The 19,282-nt window shown below is 36.0% G+C and overlaps 2 protein-coding genes and 1 pseudogene across 3 annotated transcripts; 2 read left to right on the top strand and 1 right to left on the bottom strand.

The window, feature by feature from the left end:
• Positions 1–219: 219 nt before the first annotated feature.
• LOC147562817 (putative protein S-acyltransferase 7) lies at positions 220–4,178 on the top strand. Its single transcript, XM_086673072.1, has 5 exons — positions 220–756; positions 2,203–2,385; positions 2,577–2,873; positions 2,997–3,230; positions 3,354–4,178. Exons 1-5 carry the CDS (start codon positions 649–651, stop codon positions 3,873–3,875), a joined length of 1,344 nt encoding a protein of 447 aa, XP_086529198.1. The 5' UTR covers positions 220–648; the 3' UTR covers positions 3,876–4,178.
• A 5,857-nt stretch (positions 4,179–10,035) lies between these two features.
• Positions 10,036–11,065, top strand: LOC147562816 (glycerophosphodiester phosphodiesterase GDPD1, chloroplastic pseudogene; annotated as a pseudogene). The gene is made up of 3 exons (XR_015230716.1): positions 10,036–10,266; positions 10,383–10,586; positions 10,688–11,065. The product of XR_015230716.1 is annotated as a glycerophosphodiester phosphodiesterase GDPD1, chloroplastic pseudogene (transcript).
• Positions 11,066–12,327: 1,262 nt separating this feature from the next.
• NAC097 (NAC domain containing protein 97) lies at positions 12,328–13,775 on the bottom strand. Its single transcript, XM_086664685.1, has 3 exons — positions 13,280–13,775; positions 12,826–13,121; positions 12,328–12,706 (listed from the first exon to the last, which is right to left on the bottom strand). The coding sequence occupies exons 1-3, from the start codon at positions 13,458–13,460 to the stop codon at positions 12,425–12,427; spliced, it is 759 nt and encodes a 252-aa protein (XP_086520811.1). The 5' UTR covers positions 13,461–13,775; the 3' UTR covers positions 12,328–12,424.
• Between the last annotated feature and the right edge of the window lie 5,507 nt (positions 13,776–19,282).

Genomic DNA, 19,282 nt, shown 5'->3' with positions numbered 1-19,282 from the left:
ATTGTTTATTGGGTAAACAATTTAGAATTGGTGGCTATTCACATCAATTCTCGTTAATCAAGTACAAATTAGTTGACCAAGACCAAGGCTGTTTTATTTGGGTCAAAATTAATCAATTGGATTCGGTCCTTTTACTAGTTCTGGATTGCGAATATGACCCGGATCCAAATATGTTTGAATATCGAAATAGAAACCCAATGAATGAAGAAAATCTAACTTGTGTTACTACTAACCAATAACGTTCCGACATGTGTAAAGTAAAGTCTAGAGAGAGAAAGAGTATGTCTAGAACGAAGAGGGAACCCTCTCTCTCTCATTCCCCCCAACTCGTTTTTTTGATGAAAACTAGTGACGGACGAAGAAGGTAGTAGCTGATCGGCAACCCCCTCCGGACGGTACTCAGAATGTAACCGGAGAAAACGAAGATAAAAAACCCCTTTTCTTTCTAATCAATTCTTCTCTGGTGATCACCGGAATCTTACCCACATCGTTGACAAACACTAATACTAACATTTGGATAAAGTCAATTACCCCTTTTTCAAAAAGGAGCCGCCTTCACAGTAAAATTGAAGATCTCTCTCTCCCTCTCCCTGTGGTTTAACGAAGCAGAAGAGGAGGTAGAGAGAGAGAGAGAGAAAGAGGGATTAAATGTATGGGGTTCATCCTCCTCCTCCCCAGGGTTCAGATCTAAGCTGTGGCGGAGACAGGAATGATTCACCACCACCTAGGGTTTATCAGATATGGAAAGGAAGCAATGTAAGTATTAGGTTTCATTTTCTTCTTATGTGAATTATTTCGCATACAAAAAAAAAAAAAGAGGGAACTTGATGGAAACAATCGTGATCCTTGTAGTTGGGTAAATTTGGGTTTTTTTTAGCTGACATTGAAATTAGGGTTTCTTGATTAGTAGATGTGGCTATTTACGACTTATATGTACTAGAAATTTGTAATCATCCTTCTTTTTTTGGTTATAGATGACTCTGAAATCATGTTGTCAACTTGTTGAATGATTGAGTTATTCCAGACTTTTAGTTATAGGTGAAATAGGTATTTGATTGGTAATTAGCAATTATGCATAGTATTCTAATGTTACGATTACAAATGGAAACTCTAGACACAGACGTAAGAATACATACATGCGTGCAATTACTTATGATCTTATTTCCTCTCCACGAAATCGATAAACCCAAAATGAATTTAGTATCGAAGATAAGTGAGTTCGGTGGGTATTGTTTGACTGCATCAATAATTTCATCCTTTCGGGAATATGAAACATGCCTTTTCTATCGGCAAAACGTAATAGTGTATCATCATCAATTCCACCAGTTGCTCGTAATACCTCCCTGAATTACTAACCTGTTCATGACTGACTCTGAAGTTACCTAACAATCTCTCTCCATGAAGATCTGATATTAACATAATGATTTGTGTTGGTGGTTAGAATATTTGAATTTATCATTTTACCATTATGTCATTTATAGTATCAAACTATGAAACAGAAGAAACTTTGCTTAGTACCTAGTAGAAGTGATATATTACAATACTTAACAAAGTAGCACGAGCTTCTATTCTCTAATTGATTGTTTTCCTTTATTAATTCTAATATTTCAATTTGTTCTTTTTCGAAGTTTTGAGAACTCTACAATTTTATCACTTTGTATGAATTCTTGGTTTTGGAACAGTTTCTGGGTTGCAATGTTTGAAAAAACTGTTGAGGCATACGCCTCGAGGCGTGGAGGTCACGAGGTGTACACATTTTAGAACCTTATACTACTATTGAGAAGAACCCTTTGGACTTTTTAGTTTTACTTTCAACATGTTATTTTTGCGTTGTTTGACAACACTTAAGACTTTATACTATGGTAGTTAAGTAGAAAAACTTGTTATGCTATGTTTTAACATAATTGATGTCATTCTCTTTACCAAATCTTTTTCCGTATTTTAGGCCTCGAGGCACCGCCTCGCCTTGTGGGAGCAAACCACCTTGAGGTGTAAAAACATATTTTAAAACCTTGCTGGGTTGTGATAATTTAACCGCTCTGGTCCTTCTAATGTTTGTTTCTTCCATAGTCTAGTTACACTACTTTCATCTTATGAAGTAAAGAACAAAATATACATTTCCTGTTTAGAGTAACGTTGAGATTCTTTTGTACTTTTTATTACTAATTTAATTATTGAAACAACATGATTTTATATTTGCAGGTATTTTTCCTTCAAGGGAGGTTTATATTTGGTCCAGATGCGAGATCTATGTTGCTGACAATATTTCTCATCGCTTGCCCTGTCATAATTTTCTGCATTTTCATAGCCAGAAAGCTAATGAATGATTTTCCTGATCACCATGGCATATCAATAATGGTGGTTGCTGTTGCTTTCACATTATATGTAAGAATCATATCACTCCGAATTTACAATTCTTTCTAATATGGTTGATCTTGGATATAGTCAATAGAAAAGATAAATATATCAAACAATATTCAACGTGACCTTAGCCTGTCAATGATAGTGTTTTAGCTCTAGCTTGTTCTTTCAACATAACTTTGAAGTCTGAATTGTGTCCTGTGTACCATTTTCAGGATTTATGTCTTCTTCTGCTTACTTCGGGAAGAGACCCTGGGATTATACCTCGGAATAAACATCCTCCTGAGCTGGAAGGTTATGAAGGGGTTTCTGATATTGGGGGCGGCCAAACTCCACAGCTACGTTTGCCTCGTATGAAGGATGTAGTTGTCAATGGAATCACGGTGAAGATAAAGTACTGTGATACATGTATGCTATATAGACCTCCTCGATGTTCACACTGTTCAATCTGCAATAATTGTGTTGAACGATTTGATCACCACTGCCCCTGGGTTGGGCAGTGTATTGGACGGGTAAGAAACAACTGCATTAGTTCTTCCTCTTGTTAAAATGTACGAAATGATTTCATGAATTAATGCCTGATACGGATGGAAAAGTTCCTATGAAGTTTATTAACATTTTGTATGTATTTGCAGAGAAATTACCGTTTCTTCTTTATGTTTGTCTTCTCAACAACTCTTCTCTGCATATACGTGTTTGGTTTCTGCTGGGTGTATATTAAGAGGATCATGGATGGCGAGAAGACAACAATATGGCAGGCGATGAGCAAGACTCCTGCTTCCATTGTACTTATAATTTACACCTTCATATCTGTCTGGTTTGTCGGCGGGCTTACTGTTTTCCATTTATATCTAATCGGTACCAATCAGGTAAAAATCATCACCTCAAAGTTCAACCAATTATATATGACTGTAGATCTTATTTACAGACTTGGAAACAAAATCTTTGGGCGGTTTCTTACCTCGAGGGTTCCTTCTATATGTGTGTTGCAGACAACTTACGAGAATTTTAGATACCGATATGATCGGAGAGCCAACCCGTATAACTTGGGAGTTGTGAAGAACTTTGGCGAGATTTTCTGGACAAGCATTCCTCCAACCAAAAACAAGTTTAGGGCAAGGGTCCCGTTAGAGCCAGAGTTACCATCACGGATGACTGCAGGGGGTTTTATGAGTCCTAATATGGGGAAAACGGGCGACATAGAAATGGGTAGAAAGCCGGTATGGATAGGAGCTGGAGGTGGTGTAGGAGGCGATATCGAGGGTCAATTGAGCAATGATGATAGTTTGGACGATAAGATAGATCAGTTCGATGTCAGGTTTCCAGGTTTAAGGCGGACTATTTCTCCTGAGGGCATGGAAGGAACAGGTGGAGTTCATCCAAGGCGATCGAGTTGGGGAAGGAAAAGCGGGAGCTGGGAAGTATCACCTGATGTTGTAGCTGGTGGAGTTGGGGAAGCAAACCAAGTGGATGGAACGAATAATAGCAGCAGTAGCAGTGCTGGAGCCAGATAAATTATAAATCTAACCCACCACGAAAAGTTGTGTTTTGTGTGAGAATTTTGGATTTGGGAGAGGGCAGAAGGATGAGTTTCTTCGGAAGGAAAACCACCCTCTTCTCTTATCTTTTCAGCGAGTTGTTGATTTTTTTACGTCGTGTTTCTTATTGCATTTGTGAAAGTATATTGACAATTGATTGTATTAGTTTTGAGATTTCTGTTCTCTCTGGGGGTTAGTAGGGTGTATATAGGGAGGGGGTGGGTTGTTTTGTTACACTCAATTTCATGAATTGAATTTGAAAACTCTACTATTTGTTTATATGTCTACTTCCCACCAAATGGTCCAAATTCTTCAAACTCATGTTCCATTTCTTTCTTTTTTTTTCTTGATTCCTACTAGGCAGGCGGAGCAGGTATTAAACAAGGTAACACAAAAATTGAATATTGTAGAGACTTTCTTTGAAGGTCTGCCGTGAACAGACCAGATCGGTCTGTTCACGGCTCCGGCGAAGGGAAACCCCCTTCGCCGGATTTTTAGAGAGAGATGAGAGAATTTTTTTTTTTTTTTTTGGGAAGTCGCCGGCCGGATATTTTGGAGAGAGAGAGGGGTGAGTTGGAGAGAGAGAGGGGTGAGTTGGAGAGAGAGGGGTGAGTTGGGAAGAGAGAGAGGTGAGTTGGAAAAAGAGAGAGGGGTGAGTTGTAGAGAGAGATGAGGTGGAGAGAGAGAGAGAGGGGTGAGGTGGAAATAACTTTTTTTAAATGTTTTAAATTTAGAATTAAGAAGGGCAGTAATGACATTTACTTGAAAATAGGGGGTCATATTTGAATTTACGAAAAAAAGGGAGCTATAAAGGAAGCTGGTCACAAAATAGGGGGCCATATAAGAATTAACTCTTTATTTTATTAGTTTTTGCATAATTTTAAGACTTTGGGTGGTATATGCAGGAATTGAATCGGTTAGAAATTCAGTTGCAAAGAAGTTTAGAGTGATAGGACACAGAGGAAGTGGCATGAACATCATGTTGCATTCTTCTGATGGTAGAATGAAAACTTTTAGGGTTAATTCCGTTTTGACCCCCAATTTGTGACCAACTCGCCGTTTTGGCTCCTATAAGTGTCTGGGAGTTCGTTTTGGCCCCAAAAATACTTTTTGGTCAATTATTACATAATCAAGTTCTGACCATATATTTTATATTCCCCATCTACCCTCTCACCAAATTAAAATCAAATATGGGTCAAATCAACTAACCTAGTTATTATTACCCTATTTCATTCCCCAAGACTCTTTCTCTCTCTCCCATTAATTTCCACTTCTTTCTCTCTCCCATTAATTTCTACTTCTTTCTCTCTCTTCATTTTTCTCTATCTGATCCACCATTGAAGAAGCTTTTTTCTCTTTATATTTCTCTCTCTCTCTCTCTCTCTACAGTTCAATGCCCATTATCACCATTAGTATGTAAAGAATCAAAATGTTTGATGTAGAAGAGCTTCTTAGAACCATTGATTCAGATATGAACTACAGTTTTTGCAACAATAGAGAAGAAGATAAGAAGGATGCGAATTCAAGACAACTTGGGTATGGTGTGGATGAGGGTCAGGGTGGAGATTTATCATATCAAATGCAGAATCCTGATGCAAAATTACTTGGAAGCTTGAATCATATGGAAGGACTAGATTACAACTTCGATGAGATGGGGGTTTCCTGATCTGGGATTTTAAGAAGAGGTTTCTTCTTTTGGGTTTTGAGCAAAGGAGGGGTTCTCATTACTTATTCACTACTAAATCTCCTCACCACTTCCTATTTTCTGCTATTAACTTTGGAGATCCACACAACTTTGTAAAGAACATAAAGATGGAAGTACAAATTGTCCTCACCACCATTAGGTCCAGACATTGACTGCTACTATTGGTAAAATTTGTATTTTCTTAGAGCAACATTGCTACTGTCTGATGGATGAATTTTGGGGGCTGGGCTAATGAAAACTATTGTTATTGAAAATTGGAGAGATGAAGGGTAGTGGTGAGGTTATGATGAGAGATTGAGAACACGTGCATTTGAAATTGGGGGCCGGTAATTATAAGGCCCAAAATGGGGAAGTTAAAGAGAATCAGGCCCAATACTAAATAATAATGAGGAAAAAACCCAGTAGGTAAAAATACAATTTTACCCTCTAAAATGAAATTTTCCGCCCAAATCAATGTCAAAAAAAATTTTGAACATTTCTGAACAATTATTGGTTTGCTCTCGACAATTTTGTAAATTTCTGAACAAATCTTAGTTTGTCTCAACAATTTGTAAATTTGTGAACAAATTCGTTTTTGCTTAGACATTGTTTTGTCAAAATATTTCGCATTTTTTGCTTTTGCATTTTACATAGACAAACTAACACAAACATTTTGGCTACAACATTTTCAATTTGTCTTGTGAAAATATAAATGGGTACCGCATTTTTTGTTTTGCTTTCGACATAAATATAAAGACTAAAGCATTTTTTTATTTGACTTTTACAAAAATTAAAATGTTATGCATATTATCCTTTGTATTTAACAAATCCGTTAACGAACAAATAATATTTTGACTAATACATTATATATGTTGTTAAGAACATAATTATATATGACGCCAACATTTTATAATAAGTCGGGACATTATTATAGATATTGTCAACATTTTATAACAACACAATGATATATGTTGTCAACATATAAGGGTAAAAATGGAATTATGAAAAAAATATGTTGTATTGTTAACAACATAATTACATATCTTGTGAACATTTTGAAAAATGTTCAAAAAATGGGTTTTTTTGACATTATTATTTTTGAGTGGGTTTTTTTCTTATTAGGGTCTAGATTTTTGGGTTTTTCACTCATTTTTTCTTTGAAATTGATGTTCTCCAAAGTTATATGTTGATTCTTTTGAATTTGCCAAGACTGTACCTGTGAAAAGAATATATATACCCACCATGAATTATCCATCAAGTAATCAGGGCCAGGACTAATGATAATATAGTGGACACTGAACTGTAGAGAGAGAGAGAGAAATATAAAGAGAAATAAGCTTCTTCAATGGTGGATCAGATAGAGAGAAATGGAGAGAGAGAAAGAAGTATAAATTAATGGGAGAGAGAAAGAGTCTTGGGGAATGAAATAAGGTAATAATAACTAGGTTAGTTGATTTGACCCGTACTTGATTTTAATTTGGTGAGAGGGGTAGATTGGGAATACAGAATATATGGTCAAAACTTGATGATGTAATAACTGATCAAAAAGTATGTTTGGGGCCAAAACGAACTCCCGGACACTTATGGGGGCCAAAACGGTGAGTTGGTCACAAATTGGGGGCCAAAACGGAATTAACCCAAACTTTTAAGGAGAATTCAATTCTATCCTTCAATAATGCTGCAAATTTAGGTGCCCATTTTGTTGAGTTCCACGTTCAGGTTACAATTCATCATCATACTCTCTTCCTTTAATTGTTTCTATCACGTCATATGAACTTTATATTATTATGAAGAACACCGCCTTTAGAAATATTTTTAAAATTTGACTCGATTCAATTTAGATCTCTGAGTTAGATTTCAAATCTGAAAAAAAAAACAAAAACAAATACTACTAGCAAATATTTTTAAAATTTGATTTCTTTCGAACAGTTCATTGTTTCGTAACTATTTGTAATATTCTGTCGTTGACCTTGTCTAACTGTTTAGGTTTTGACATTTGTCTTGACATACTTCTCCGCTAACTTATGCGGTTGTCATCTTCGATTCGTCATCGAATTGAACCTGTAGGATCATGTATTCATCATTGATCGCTCTCTGTATTCTCGATATACGGTTTCACACCCAGTATTTATGTCGATACTTGGTGGTCAAGATGTCGCTTAGTTTTTCGATGTCTCTGTTATCGAGAAGATATTTTAAGAGTCATTAACTAAGTCAACATTTATGGTCACCATGGGTTGAACCTTATTTCTGTTCATGGCTAGTAATAGATTTTAGTGAAATACTTCACAAAATCCATCGAGATTAGATTGATCATCGATTTTTAATCTCCACTGATCGAGTTTTATCCCTTCTAATGTTCTGTGCTTTCATTCTACCAAAAGAGTCGCCGTTTGATGAACTATGCCATTCTTGGCGTATATCTCGGCGAAAGGAGATTCATACTAGTCGTTTCTTAAAGCCTCAATCTTTTTACAAAGTTGAGTTTCTACTTTGATTTTATAAAGCTCGAACTTTTCGACTGCTTCATCCTTACACTTTAGTAAGTAATATAGCAGAAACAAGTGGAGTCATTGATGAATTACCTTTTTCCACCTTATGTTTGAACCATTCTTAGGTTATAGGGTTCATTGTGAATTAAGTCTAAAGACTTTGAACAACGTTTTAGTCATTTTGACTATGCACATGTTTGACATGTACGTCTTGAGTAAATTTCGAGTTTCGGAATTTAACTCCAAGCTCATTAATTTCTTTAATGACTTATTATTCACATGTCCTAATCTTTCGTGACAAATATTGGAGGACTCAACAATATACGCATAATTATTAATTTTATTAATAATAGGTGCCTTCGGCATTACATGGGTAACATTTAATTGAAATAACCCCCCACATAAGTGGCCCTTTCCAATATACATCATTTTCTTAAATATGATAACGATATCTGACAGAAAGATTAGTCTGAACCTGTTCTCACTTAAAAGGGAACCAGAAATCAAGTTCTTTTGATTTCCTGGAGCATGGAGTACATCGGTCAAAGTCACCTCTATTTCGGAAGTGAATTTTAACACGATCTTTCCCCTTCCTTTGACTTGGGTGGTCGAGCCGTTTTCCTTGAATAAGGTCTCTCCTTCGGCTACCTCTGTATAGGAAGAGAATAGGCTTTTGTCACTACAAACGTGATGATTTGTCTTAGAATCGACCCACCATCTCTGGTTGTTAACCAGGTTATCTTCATGTGCCTCTGCACAGAGGTTCATCTTATGAAGTATATCAAACGCCTTTTCGAATTCAGTAATCATTAGACGGTGATTCCGATTTTCGGTGTCTTTTGCTAATGAAGCTTGGTTATCGGCTTTTTCCCCTTGACTGTCATATGTGGAGCGACAATCTTTGGCTAGGTGGCCTCGCTTTCTACATTTGTAGCATTCGACAGGCCTTTGCCTTTTCCTCGACTTGCCTCTGTTTTGAGATGGACCCTTCCGCTTCAGAGCTAAGTCAGTTCCTTTGAACATCTCTGGGTTTTCTACGTATGTGGTGTTAGGCTGAAGAACCCGTAGGGTTGTTCTTGTTCTTGCCATTTTTTCTGAAACACACATAAAATAACCCAGATCAATATCTTATAACCAGAGAAATAATTGTTATATAAAATGTCTTAAGATTGTTGTTCTCTGGTTAGTAATCGAGAAGTCGATTTCTCTCTGTCTTGGCTTGATTTGGACAGAGTTTCCTTTCTCTAACTTATAGATAGATAAACTAATAAAGAATAATGATTAATCAATATTCCTTCTTTCGGGCTAACCGAGATAGGTGTTTAATGTAGTCGAAGCAAGAATAAATTCTCTTTCCTTAAGACATTTTACACCCCCGTAACAGTACCAAACGTTAGGGTGAATGCCTTCGGGATACAACGACTAACCTTTCAGAATTTTAAGATGGTACTTCTTTATTCTGAAAGCGGACGAACCTTTGTCAGTATTATGAGCTCTTTGACTAATGCGGACGATCTTCTAGATGCTTCGGAAATTCAAATTTCACTCGAGACTTCTTTCTTCCTTTTCCAGATATTCTAGTCTAACCAGAACCTCTAGAAAATACTTCTTTAATTAGATATTCTAGGCTAACCAGAACCTCTAATTGTTAGAAGGGAAGAGAAGAAGAGAAGAGAATGAATTGATTGAAAAATGAAGTGGGTTTGGTTGGTTTATATAGGAGTTGAATGGGTGCATAGTGTCTGTTGGGTTAAAAGATGTATCCATTCGAAAGGAGGGACTAAACAGAAAGAATAACTGAATATTGGAGTCGGTTGGAACGTCGGATCTGGCTAGAAAACTCGGGTGGAACGCCCACCGTTAGATCAGTCCCGAAATGTGCCCACAGATTTGGATGCGCGTGGTATTCGCTCAAACGACCCCTGATCTAACTTGTCCCGTTTGACGTTTCAGACCCTGACTTAACCGTTTTTTCACCCAAACTTCAAACTCGAATTTCTCATTCATCCGGAATCGGATTCGAGTAATTCTTTGCTCTAAATTTAAGAGCTCGACGAGACGAACGCAATGGCGCGTTCGGTTTCTGAGTTTGACGAGTCGGGTCGAGCCAAAATTGGCTCCGATTCCAACATTCTCAAGTTTCCAGCCTGATGCTGTTAGGCTAATCAGGAAACTGCAGAATGCTTACCCAGTAAGAGAACTTCGAATTCCTTGTTTCGATACTGATTTTCGTTTCTTTGGGTGTTTAAAAGTTCATCATAACTTACTACATGATCATCTCTTTATGGGTTGAATTTGAATAACCAGGTTTACTTCCTAACTAATGGAGGAAATGAAGTTTACTTAGATGTGAGAAGGAACTCCTTGGAGGAAGCTATCAAATGGTGTCTCGAAAACTATTTGCAAGGCATTGTATCAGAAGTAAAACCCATCTTCAGAAATCAAGGAGCCGTCTCTAAGATCAAAGAGGCTAACCTATCTCTCATCTCTGTTAACCTATGGCCAATTGAAGTAAGCATTTTTTATTTATTTAACTTCCTCAAGTTAGTTTTTCGACTCACTAGACTAGTGATATTGATTATTTGTCTTTGTGAATTATTTATTTTGTTCAGTAATGTGCCAGAAGCAGTTTACATGCAATATTTGATGGGTGTTGAAGGGGTGATTGTGGATTTTGTTAGAGAGATAACAGAGACAGTCTCGGATATGATACAAAAGCCAATGAAAGAGGAAGATGAAGAAGAAGAAGGGCAATGTGTAAAAGTGGGAGGGGAAGAAGGGAAGATAATACAGGAGGTGAAGAAGAGACCTAAGTTCACAGAGATTGAACTTTTATTTCTACAAAAGCTTATATCAGAATTTGTACAACATTAACAAGGACGTAAAAACATATATGTATTCCAAAATCTTAAATGGGGATGATAATTATATATAGGTTAATTAAACAACTATGTTCTATTTGACTATAAGGTTATATATATTTGTGATGGTAGATATAGAGCGTATCAATTCATTATGTGGTACTCTCATGATGTATCCATCTGATGTAATGATGTAGACCGACGCTTTAGGAAAACAAGAAAATATTGTGAGGTACAAAATTTTAAAAGAAAATTATGTGTTTTGCCGAATTTTTCGGGTAAACAAAACTTCTTCTTCCTCATCTCCTCCCGCATCTCTAACCATCACCACCATCATTTCTCTCTCTCTCCCTGTTTCTCAATCTCTCTATCTGTTTCAGGCGAAGCCACGAAAGAGACCCTCCCCATTGAATTTTTAAAAATGAAAGTTATTTGATGTTTATTACGAGAAGGAAAAGAGTACAGTATAAGATACTAAACGAAAGTTATTCTCTTCATTTTAAAAATCTAACACTCTAATGAAGAAATGAAATAGAAAGGAACCCCATGTGTTAATATTCCTCCTAAATAGTAACTACTCATTGTTCAAAAAGGGTACATCATTTTTAATAAAGTATGCAGATAAAATATATGCCTTCTCCTTTTCTTCTTTACTTTGTTCTTCTATCTTTGCCTCACTTTCTCTCACTACCTGTCTTTCTTCCTTTTCTTTATATGTACTAAAGCATCTTCCTCTATAAAATCATTCACCTTTTGTTTTGTAAGAAAAGAAGCACCAAGTGTGTTTTATTAGCTCTTCTTTCTCATTATTAATTATCTTAATGTTGTGGGTACCCACCACAAAACATAATGAAATTTAATGATATTTGTTAAGAGCTACCTACCAATCAATCTCCTAAAAAGGATTAATGGTGTGTTTGGTTGCAGGATTCCTAAGTAGGATTCTTATCAAAAGTGGAATTTGGTAGGAATCATGAATCTTTGGTCTGTTTGGCTACCAGAATCCTAGGACTCTTGAATCCTAAGGATTCCTAATTCCAAAATTTGTATTGGACCAAAATCCCACCCTACTCCCTAGGATTTGCTAGGATTTTGGATTAATGAACCTAAAATCAACAAAAAAATATTTCCTTCTACAAAATCATTATTTTTTTCAAAATCATTATTTTTTTCAAAAATCATATTTTTTCTAAAGACGTTTAAAAATATTCAAATAATAATAAATCATAGGATTCTTAGTTGCCAAACAAGCCAAAAAATATCATTTGGATTCATGAATCCGTGGAATCATGAATCCCAAGGACTCATGAATCTGCGGATTCATGATTCCGCCATCCAAACACACCATAAGTCTTACTTCTCTATTCACCAATAAGCAGGATTGAGTATCATTAGAGTTAATACTAATAAATTTATATACTAATTATTCTTATTTGTTATTCAAAACCCCAATTATAATAAATAGCTCTACTAAAGTAATAATTGGTTTCATGTCTCTCTTGCACAAGAAGATGATGAAAGTTCAATATTACAAGGACTAGTTTCTTCGTGATCAGAGGCAGTACAAAAGGAAACTTCAGTGATCCCACTCGAAGCAGATGAAGTGCTTAGACTACTAATGGAACCCATATACCTAGGTCTTTGCAGCACCCGAAGATTATTACTAACTCTTTTCTCGTTGCGTGATTTGCCCATCTCTTCGCCCTTTTTACTACTTCTCTTTAAAAATATTTTGCAAATAACCCAATCTCCAATTTGAATCATGGAACTCTGCAATAATGTTTATGACGATGAGAAACAATCAGAGTAGGACTCAAAACTGCAGAGAAGAATGATAACGGTTATTGACACGTAAATAAGAAAGTTGCAATTGTTGTGTGAGAACATACTTGGGTTGAGTTCTTTCTGTTTATGAGATTGCAAGTTGAAGTTGCTGCTGGATTAACGAGGCCATATTCATGCATGATCCAATTAGTTTTAGTCTCTTTCGACCGTTTTCCTCTATAAAACACCAAAGTTTTCTTCATCCCAACAACTAGGGTGTTTCTGAAAGCTAAAACTTTCTTATCACTTCTAGTTGTACTAGTCCTCCAGTAACCTGAGCTGGTTGCTCGATTCTGTCTGCAGTTACCATAAGGTTGCATAGCCTCTCTGGTGTTGAAGTAGTATTGGTCTTCTGAATTACCTAGACAAGAACCACATAAAAGAACTATTAGCATTTTATTCTCGTAGACCAAATCGATAGTATTTTGTATTGTGTGTTATCATAATTAACAAAGTGATAATCAAATTCCCAAGGATCATGCTTCAAAAATACTTTTTGTGTTTTTCATGGCTGCTAACCTGGCAAGTCCCAAGGATCATATTTGCAGACATTGAGTTCAGGAATGATTGAAGCAGGCAAAGGATAAGAGTAAACCTTGCGTTTCAAGTATTGAACGACAAGTTCTTCGTCTGTGGGATGAAATCGAAAACCAGGAGGTAATCTAATAACACCCTTCTTGACAAAATTGAGCTTCTCCATATTGGGGATATCAAATTAACTTGGCCTATGAATGAATTCACTCACCTCTTTGATGATGAAGGCCAATTCAGAGGTGAATTTACAAAACCCATGTTGATCATGTGTTCTTAACCCATGGAAGAAGAGAAAGAAGAAAGATAAAGAAGGTGGTGGTGGTGGTTAATCATGAATGGAGTAGAAAAGCTTAGGTTCTTTTTATAGCAGCTAAAATGGTTTATTAGTAGGGGGTCTTGTTGGGAGGGAGGGAGAGAGGATGGAGAAATAAATTGAAAAGAGGAAGAGAATAGATGTTTGGCGTAAATGGTACTCCAACCCCCATTGTTTGATGAACTTTGTAGTAGAATTATGAAAGTTGGGTACGTCGCTTATGTGTGTGGGGTCAAAGTTAACATCCCTCGCCTGATCCAGAGAGAGAGAGATGAGAGATTTTTAGAAAAAAAGAATTTTTTTGAGAGAGAGAAGAATTTTTTTTTAATGTTTGAAGGTCGCCGGGCGGAAAATTAGCCGGCCGACGACCTTCGCCAGTAAAGATGATGAGGTGGCGAGAAGATGAGGTGACAAAGAGAGGAAATGAGATGGAGGAGAGAGAGATGATGACTAGTTAACGATGTTATAACAGAATCTGAGAAAAGGGGTCATCTAAGTATTTTTGAGAAAGTAGGGAGCTAGGGAGGAAGTTGTTCATAAAGTTGGGGACTATTGGGAAATAACCCTTAATTCTTAGTTGAGTTCCTACATTTTCTTTTTCCTATCCACTAGTCACCCAAGATTTTCTATTTTCTATTTTCTTTTCCTTCCAACATATTCAAGTATTTTATACATCTATAATCGTTTGCTTTCCCTAATTTAGTGGATGAACCAAACTTCTTCTAGACCTTTATTTGTAACCCAAACATCCGAGAACCTTTCACTCATTCCTTTGATCCCAAAACTCATAAATACTCGTAATGACACTATTTTAGGTTTGTAATAGACTTTGAATTGTATATAGTATATTAGTAATATTCTAAATGTTTTTGCATAACACGGCCATTTACAATGTCTTATATGACGCAGTCTTTTTATTAATGTCTATGCGTTGACGAAAAACATCAAGTGCTAACTTGAAACAAAAGCAAACCTATGAGATTTTCAACTTATCTCATTATCATTTTAACTATTTATTAGTTTGATATTTGGACTATATAATAGCAAAACAACAACAAATTAAATATTAGTTCCATCCTAAGATTTCATCAAATCTTCTCATAATGCTTAATAGAAAAATGATCGGAAAGAAAAATGAACAGTGGTACCTCTATGTGACGGAAATAGCCTTCTAATAATGCTTAATAGAATCGAAATAAAAAATTTGGTATCCAACTAAGTACTTGGTAACCCCCTAAAAAGGTTGCTAACTGAAAACTAAACCTCGGCTGCAAAAAGATTTGTTCTTTGCTTCAACTGCACGTTTGGACAAAGTTGCAGGCCTAGATGCATAGTTACCAAACTCTTCCTCATTGAAAATACATACTTACTTTTGTTATCGCAAGGGCTATTCTATTGGCATACATAATTCAGGCTAGCAGCAGTCTTTCTTCTTTGTATTGATAATCAAACAATGGATTTCATAAAAGATAAAGGATAATTTAGGAAATCATAGTCAGACCCTCCAAAATTGACAACCGAGACGATATATTCTTCCCTTGAGAAAGGAAACCCCCTTTTGTAAGTAATAACAAAGTAACTAGGGAGTAAAGAGAAATTAAAGAGAGAGATTGACAAAGTTCAGATTTCTTTATCTTTCTCCCGTTTCTAAGGTTGTGTTTGTTTTTTTTATTTTTCAGATCTGAAATCTGAATTGGGATCAATTCAGATTTCAGATGTTTGTTTTTTGTATTTAAGAAAATCTGAAAATCTCCAATGCTGAAATGTGCTAAATGTCAATTATAGCCCCATAAATTTTACTATTCTCAGTCATTATTTTATTTAGCAACACCACCACCACCGGAACCACCACCACCACCGGAACCACCACCACCACCGAAACTACCACCACCGAAATCAGCTCCACCACAACTGAAATCAGCACCACCACACAACCTAGACCACCACCACAACCACCACACAACCTAGACCACCACCACCACAACCACACAACCACCATCACCGAAATCAACACAACCACCACCACCACCGAAACCACCACCACAACCACAAAACCTAGACGACCACAACCGCAACCACACAACCTAGATCACCACAACCACACAAATCGCACCACCACATGAACACAAACCGCCACCACCACATGAACACAAACCGCCACCACCACATGAACACAAATCGCACCACACAACGCCGGATCTGTTGGAGAGAGAAAGAGGGACGAAAAGAGAAAGGGATTGAGAGAGTCTAAACCTCGCCGGACTTCTATTGTCGGACTTTCTCGCCGGAACAAATGTTTGAAAGAGATAGATTGAGAGAGGAGGCTGTTGGAGACTTGCTGTTGGAGACTTGGAGAGAGAGAGGATAAAAAGTTTAGGGTTAGGGTTTTCTTTTTATTTTAGAGAAGGGTGGAGGGTTAGGACTTGTTTGTGTAAAATATCAAGTAGGGGTATATATGTCAAAATTATAACTCAGATCCACTAATTCAGATTTCGAAAACAAACATCTAACTTCTAAAATAACTCAGCCAATTCAGATTCAGCCAATTCAGTTCAGACTTTTCAGATCCAGCCAATTCAGATTCAGACATAAAAAGAAAAACAAACAGCACCTAAATCTAAACTTTCACGTCTAAAAAGAAAAAGTTCCGCCTTTGGAAATCCAAAGTGCATGTGTTTTACTTTTTATTGGTCGCGGGTCCAAATATAGTTTGTGTAAATGGTCAAGAGTATGGGACACCAAAACAAAGCCGAATAATCAAGTTAAAACTGATTTTCCGGCCTACCCAGTAAAGTTATACTAGTAACTAGTATATATCAGTGTGCTCTCTCTAACTATCAGTTTCTTAGTAACTAATATCTCCCTCTAATATACTTACTATAGCCTATAGTAAGTTTTGAGTGATGTAGATTTAAAGACGCGAGAGCAACCATTCTATTTACCGTTCATGTACAAAATATAAGTCGAAACGTTTGAGTAGGAGGACCCGTTAAAATTTAATTAAGCAAATTGGACTCCAACTAACCTCTTGCTTCTTTAAGAAAAAAGAAATGATAACTTATGATTATGTTTAAGTTTATCTAATAAAGGGCACATGATGTCTGATTACAAATATGGTGTTCACGTTAGGTTTTCTCTGCCATCATTTCTGAATTAGGTTTGGTTGGTAACAAGGAATCTAATACATGTAAATGATTATTTTAGTAGCTTGTAATTTGTGGGTAATCATCGTATAAACCCTATTTCATATTCCAAATTCTCAAACATAAATTCCAGGAATTACCCTAGAGTACGGGGCGCCTGCTAGATGAGAGAAGTAGACAAGTAATCACAAAATGGAGATTATTCTAAGATGTAGCTTAATATAGAGAACTGTACTATGACATCCCAAGTAATCATATAAATTCAAAATTGACCCCTTTTTAAATATGGCCTCATTCTCAAATAATTTCAACTTTGTTAGAATTCAAAACGATATAAAAAAACTAAAATTTTAAAAGCACCACCCCGTCTCTCTCTCTTTCCGTTTCATCACCTCTATCTCGCCACCTCATCACTCTTGCCGCCTCATCATCTTCTCCGATAAAGGTAGCTGACCGGCCAAAATTTCCGGCGACCTTCAAAAAAAAAACTTCTGACTTCTTCCACCTTCTTCTTCTTTATCTCCCTTTTTCATCAATTTTTTTCTCTCTCTCTTCTCTTCTTTTTCTCTCCCTTCTCCCTCTCGTCTCTCTTTCTCCACTCTCTTCTCTATATCTTCACTCTCTCTCTCTCTCTCTCTCTAAATAGTTCCGACAAACAGGGGCGGGTCCACATAGGGGCCCGTGGGGGCGCAGGCCCCCACGACCCTAACATAGCTTGTTAATGTTATGCGACATTTGCCACTATATTAGATACATATATTTCCGTTTTTCAAACACAATTTTTCCCTAGCGTAGTTGGTGAAGTGATTAAGTTTTAATATTGAGGTCAAGGGATCGAGTCCCACACACAACATTCTTTTTTTCCGAGAAAATTTCTACTACTTTCACTATTTTTTCTAAAATATTTACTTCTTAAGTTAGTTGAAACTATTGTTTGGTTTAAGATGACTACTTATTAAAAGTACATTATAAAGGACATGCTTAACTTAAAATTGATTCTTATTAATTGAGATAACTCAATTTTGACCTCCTCAAAGTGACCAACTAAATAAAACGGCCTCGCAGAGATGATGAGTTTTCCAAACGTACCCCTTAATTTTGATTTTGTATGATTTTTCGGTGACTTGTATTTTGAATTTCAAAATTGTATTTTTTAGACTTTTGTTCTGGTAAACATATTATTAGAAAAAAAACTTAATCTTCATCTTTTCTTCCATTACGATCACTTCCGCTTCATCATCTAGCATCGTTCCTCTTAATCTTCACCATTATCTCTTCATCCCCTCCTTTGTTTTTTTATTTCAGTATATTTTGGGGATTCAGTTGGAGGAAAGATCCTTGATCCATATTGAGAAAATTAGAGATTGATTGTTATACATCAAAATTACCACAAAATATTTAAACTACAAATAAAATTTTGTTAAGGATTTGGTTTTCGATTCTATCTTGATCGTGTACTGTGAAATTCTTTCATTATTTAACTATAACAAAGATGTGCCCCCACTCATAAAGTTTCTGGCTTCGCCACTGCCGACAAAGGGGCTTCTCTATGCCAGAGCAACCAGACCATGAAGGTCTGGTTTCAAACCAGATCGAGATCTGATAGTTTACCAGATTTCGATTTGGTTTCAAACATTTTTGCACAGTAAAATGAAATTCCTTAATTGCTTGATGAACTGACATTGTATAAAAAGTAAACTAATAGCGGGAGAAACAATCACTATTTAAAAAAAAAAACGACCACTGGATTTGATTTTTTTTTTTTTGGTTTTACAGTAGTTGGATTCGAATGTTATACCAACGGGCATCTATGAAAACTACATAGTGCCCTAATGGGAAAAAGAGTGGAATGCTGAATAACAGCAGGGTTTTCTTTTTATTCTTTCACAAAGGGGTAATTTCAAGAAAGATCAAAATAATATTGAAAACGAGTAGAAAAACACAAAACATTTGAAAATTATTATTCAGGTCAAAAAGTGTGCAAATACTAAAATACCCTTTTTTGTCATTTTGTGTAACTAAATTCCTTTATTTTTCTTTAAATTTTAAATCGATATAACTTTTGTTTGAGATGTCGGATTTCTATAAAAATTATATATTTAGAAATGATTTTTCATTAGCTTTCTAACAAGATCCACTTTCAATACTTTTTTTCAAAAAAAAAAACCTAGAAAAAAACGGCATTTTTTCCTTTACGTTTTTCTGCAAACGTGTTTGCAACAATCTGTTATGCAAACGTGTTTGCAACAATATGTTATGCAAACGTGTTTGCAACAATCTGTTATGCAAACAAGTTCTGCAAACATGTGTTTGCAACAATCTATTCTGCAAACATGTGTTTGCATAATGTAAACTGCAAACAGTGTTTGCACAATATAGACTGCATACATGGTTTGCAAAATATAGAATGCAAACATGATTTGCAAAATATAGACTGTAAACATGATTTGCAAGCTTTGCAGAATATTATCTTGGGTTGTATATCTTGCAAACTCGATTTGCAAATCGAGAATATAAATAAGATTATGTATC

The sequence above is a fragment of the Eschscholzia californica genome, unplaced genomic scaffold, assembly GCF_041429995.1.
Source record: "Eschscholzia californica isolate CP2 unplaced genomic scaffold, dmEscCali1.0.p SCAF_1, whole genome shotgun sequence".
NCBI lineage: Eukaryota > Viridiplantae > Streptophyta > Magnoliopsida > Ranunculales > Papaveraceae > Eschscholzia > Eschscholzia californica.
This window is presented reverse-complemented; position numbering and strand designations above follow the sequence as displayed.

Bases quoted from the DNA above. Each gene is read 5' to 3' on its own strand.
- LOC147562817 (XM_086673072.1), top strand. From the start codon at position 649: ATGTATGGGGTTCATCCTCCTCCTCCCCAGGGTTCAGATCTAAGCTGT. The intron at 2,874-2,996 runs GTAAGAAACAAC...ATGTATTTGCAG, and splicing joins TTGGGCAGTGTATTGGACGG to AGAAATTACCGTTTCTTCTT. The intron at 3,231-3,353 runs GTAAAAATCATC...TGTGTGTTGCAG, and splicing joins ATCTAATCGGTACCAATCAG to ACAACTTACGAGAATTTTAG.
- NAC097 (XM_086664685.1), bottom strand. From the start codon at position 13,460: ATGGAGAAGCTCAATTTTGTCAAGAAGGGTGTTATTAGATTACCTCCT. The intron at 13,122-13,279 runs GTTAGCAGCCAT...GTTCTTGTCTAG, and splicing joins TGATCCTTGGGACTTGCCAG to GTAATTCAGAAGACCAATAC. The intron at 12,707-12,825 runs GTATGTTCTCAC...ACATTATTGCAG, and splicing joins ACAGAAAGAACTCAACCCAA to AGTTCCATGATTCAAATTGG.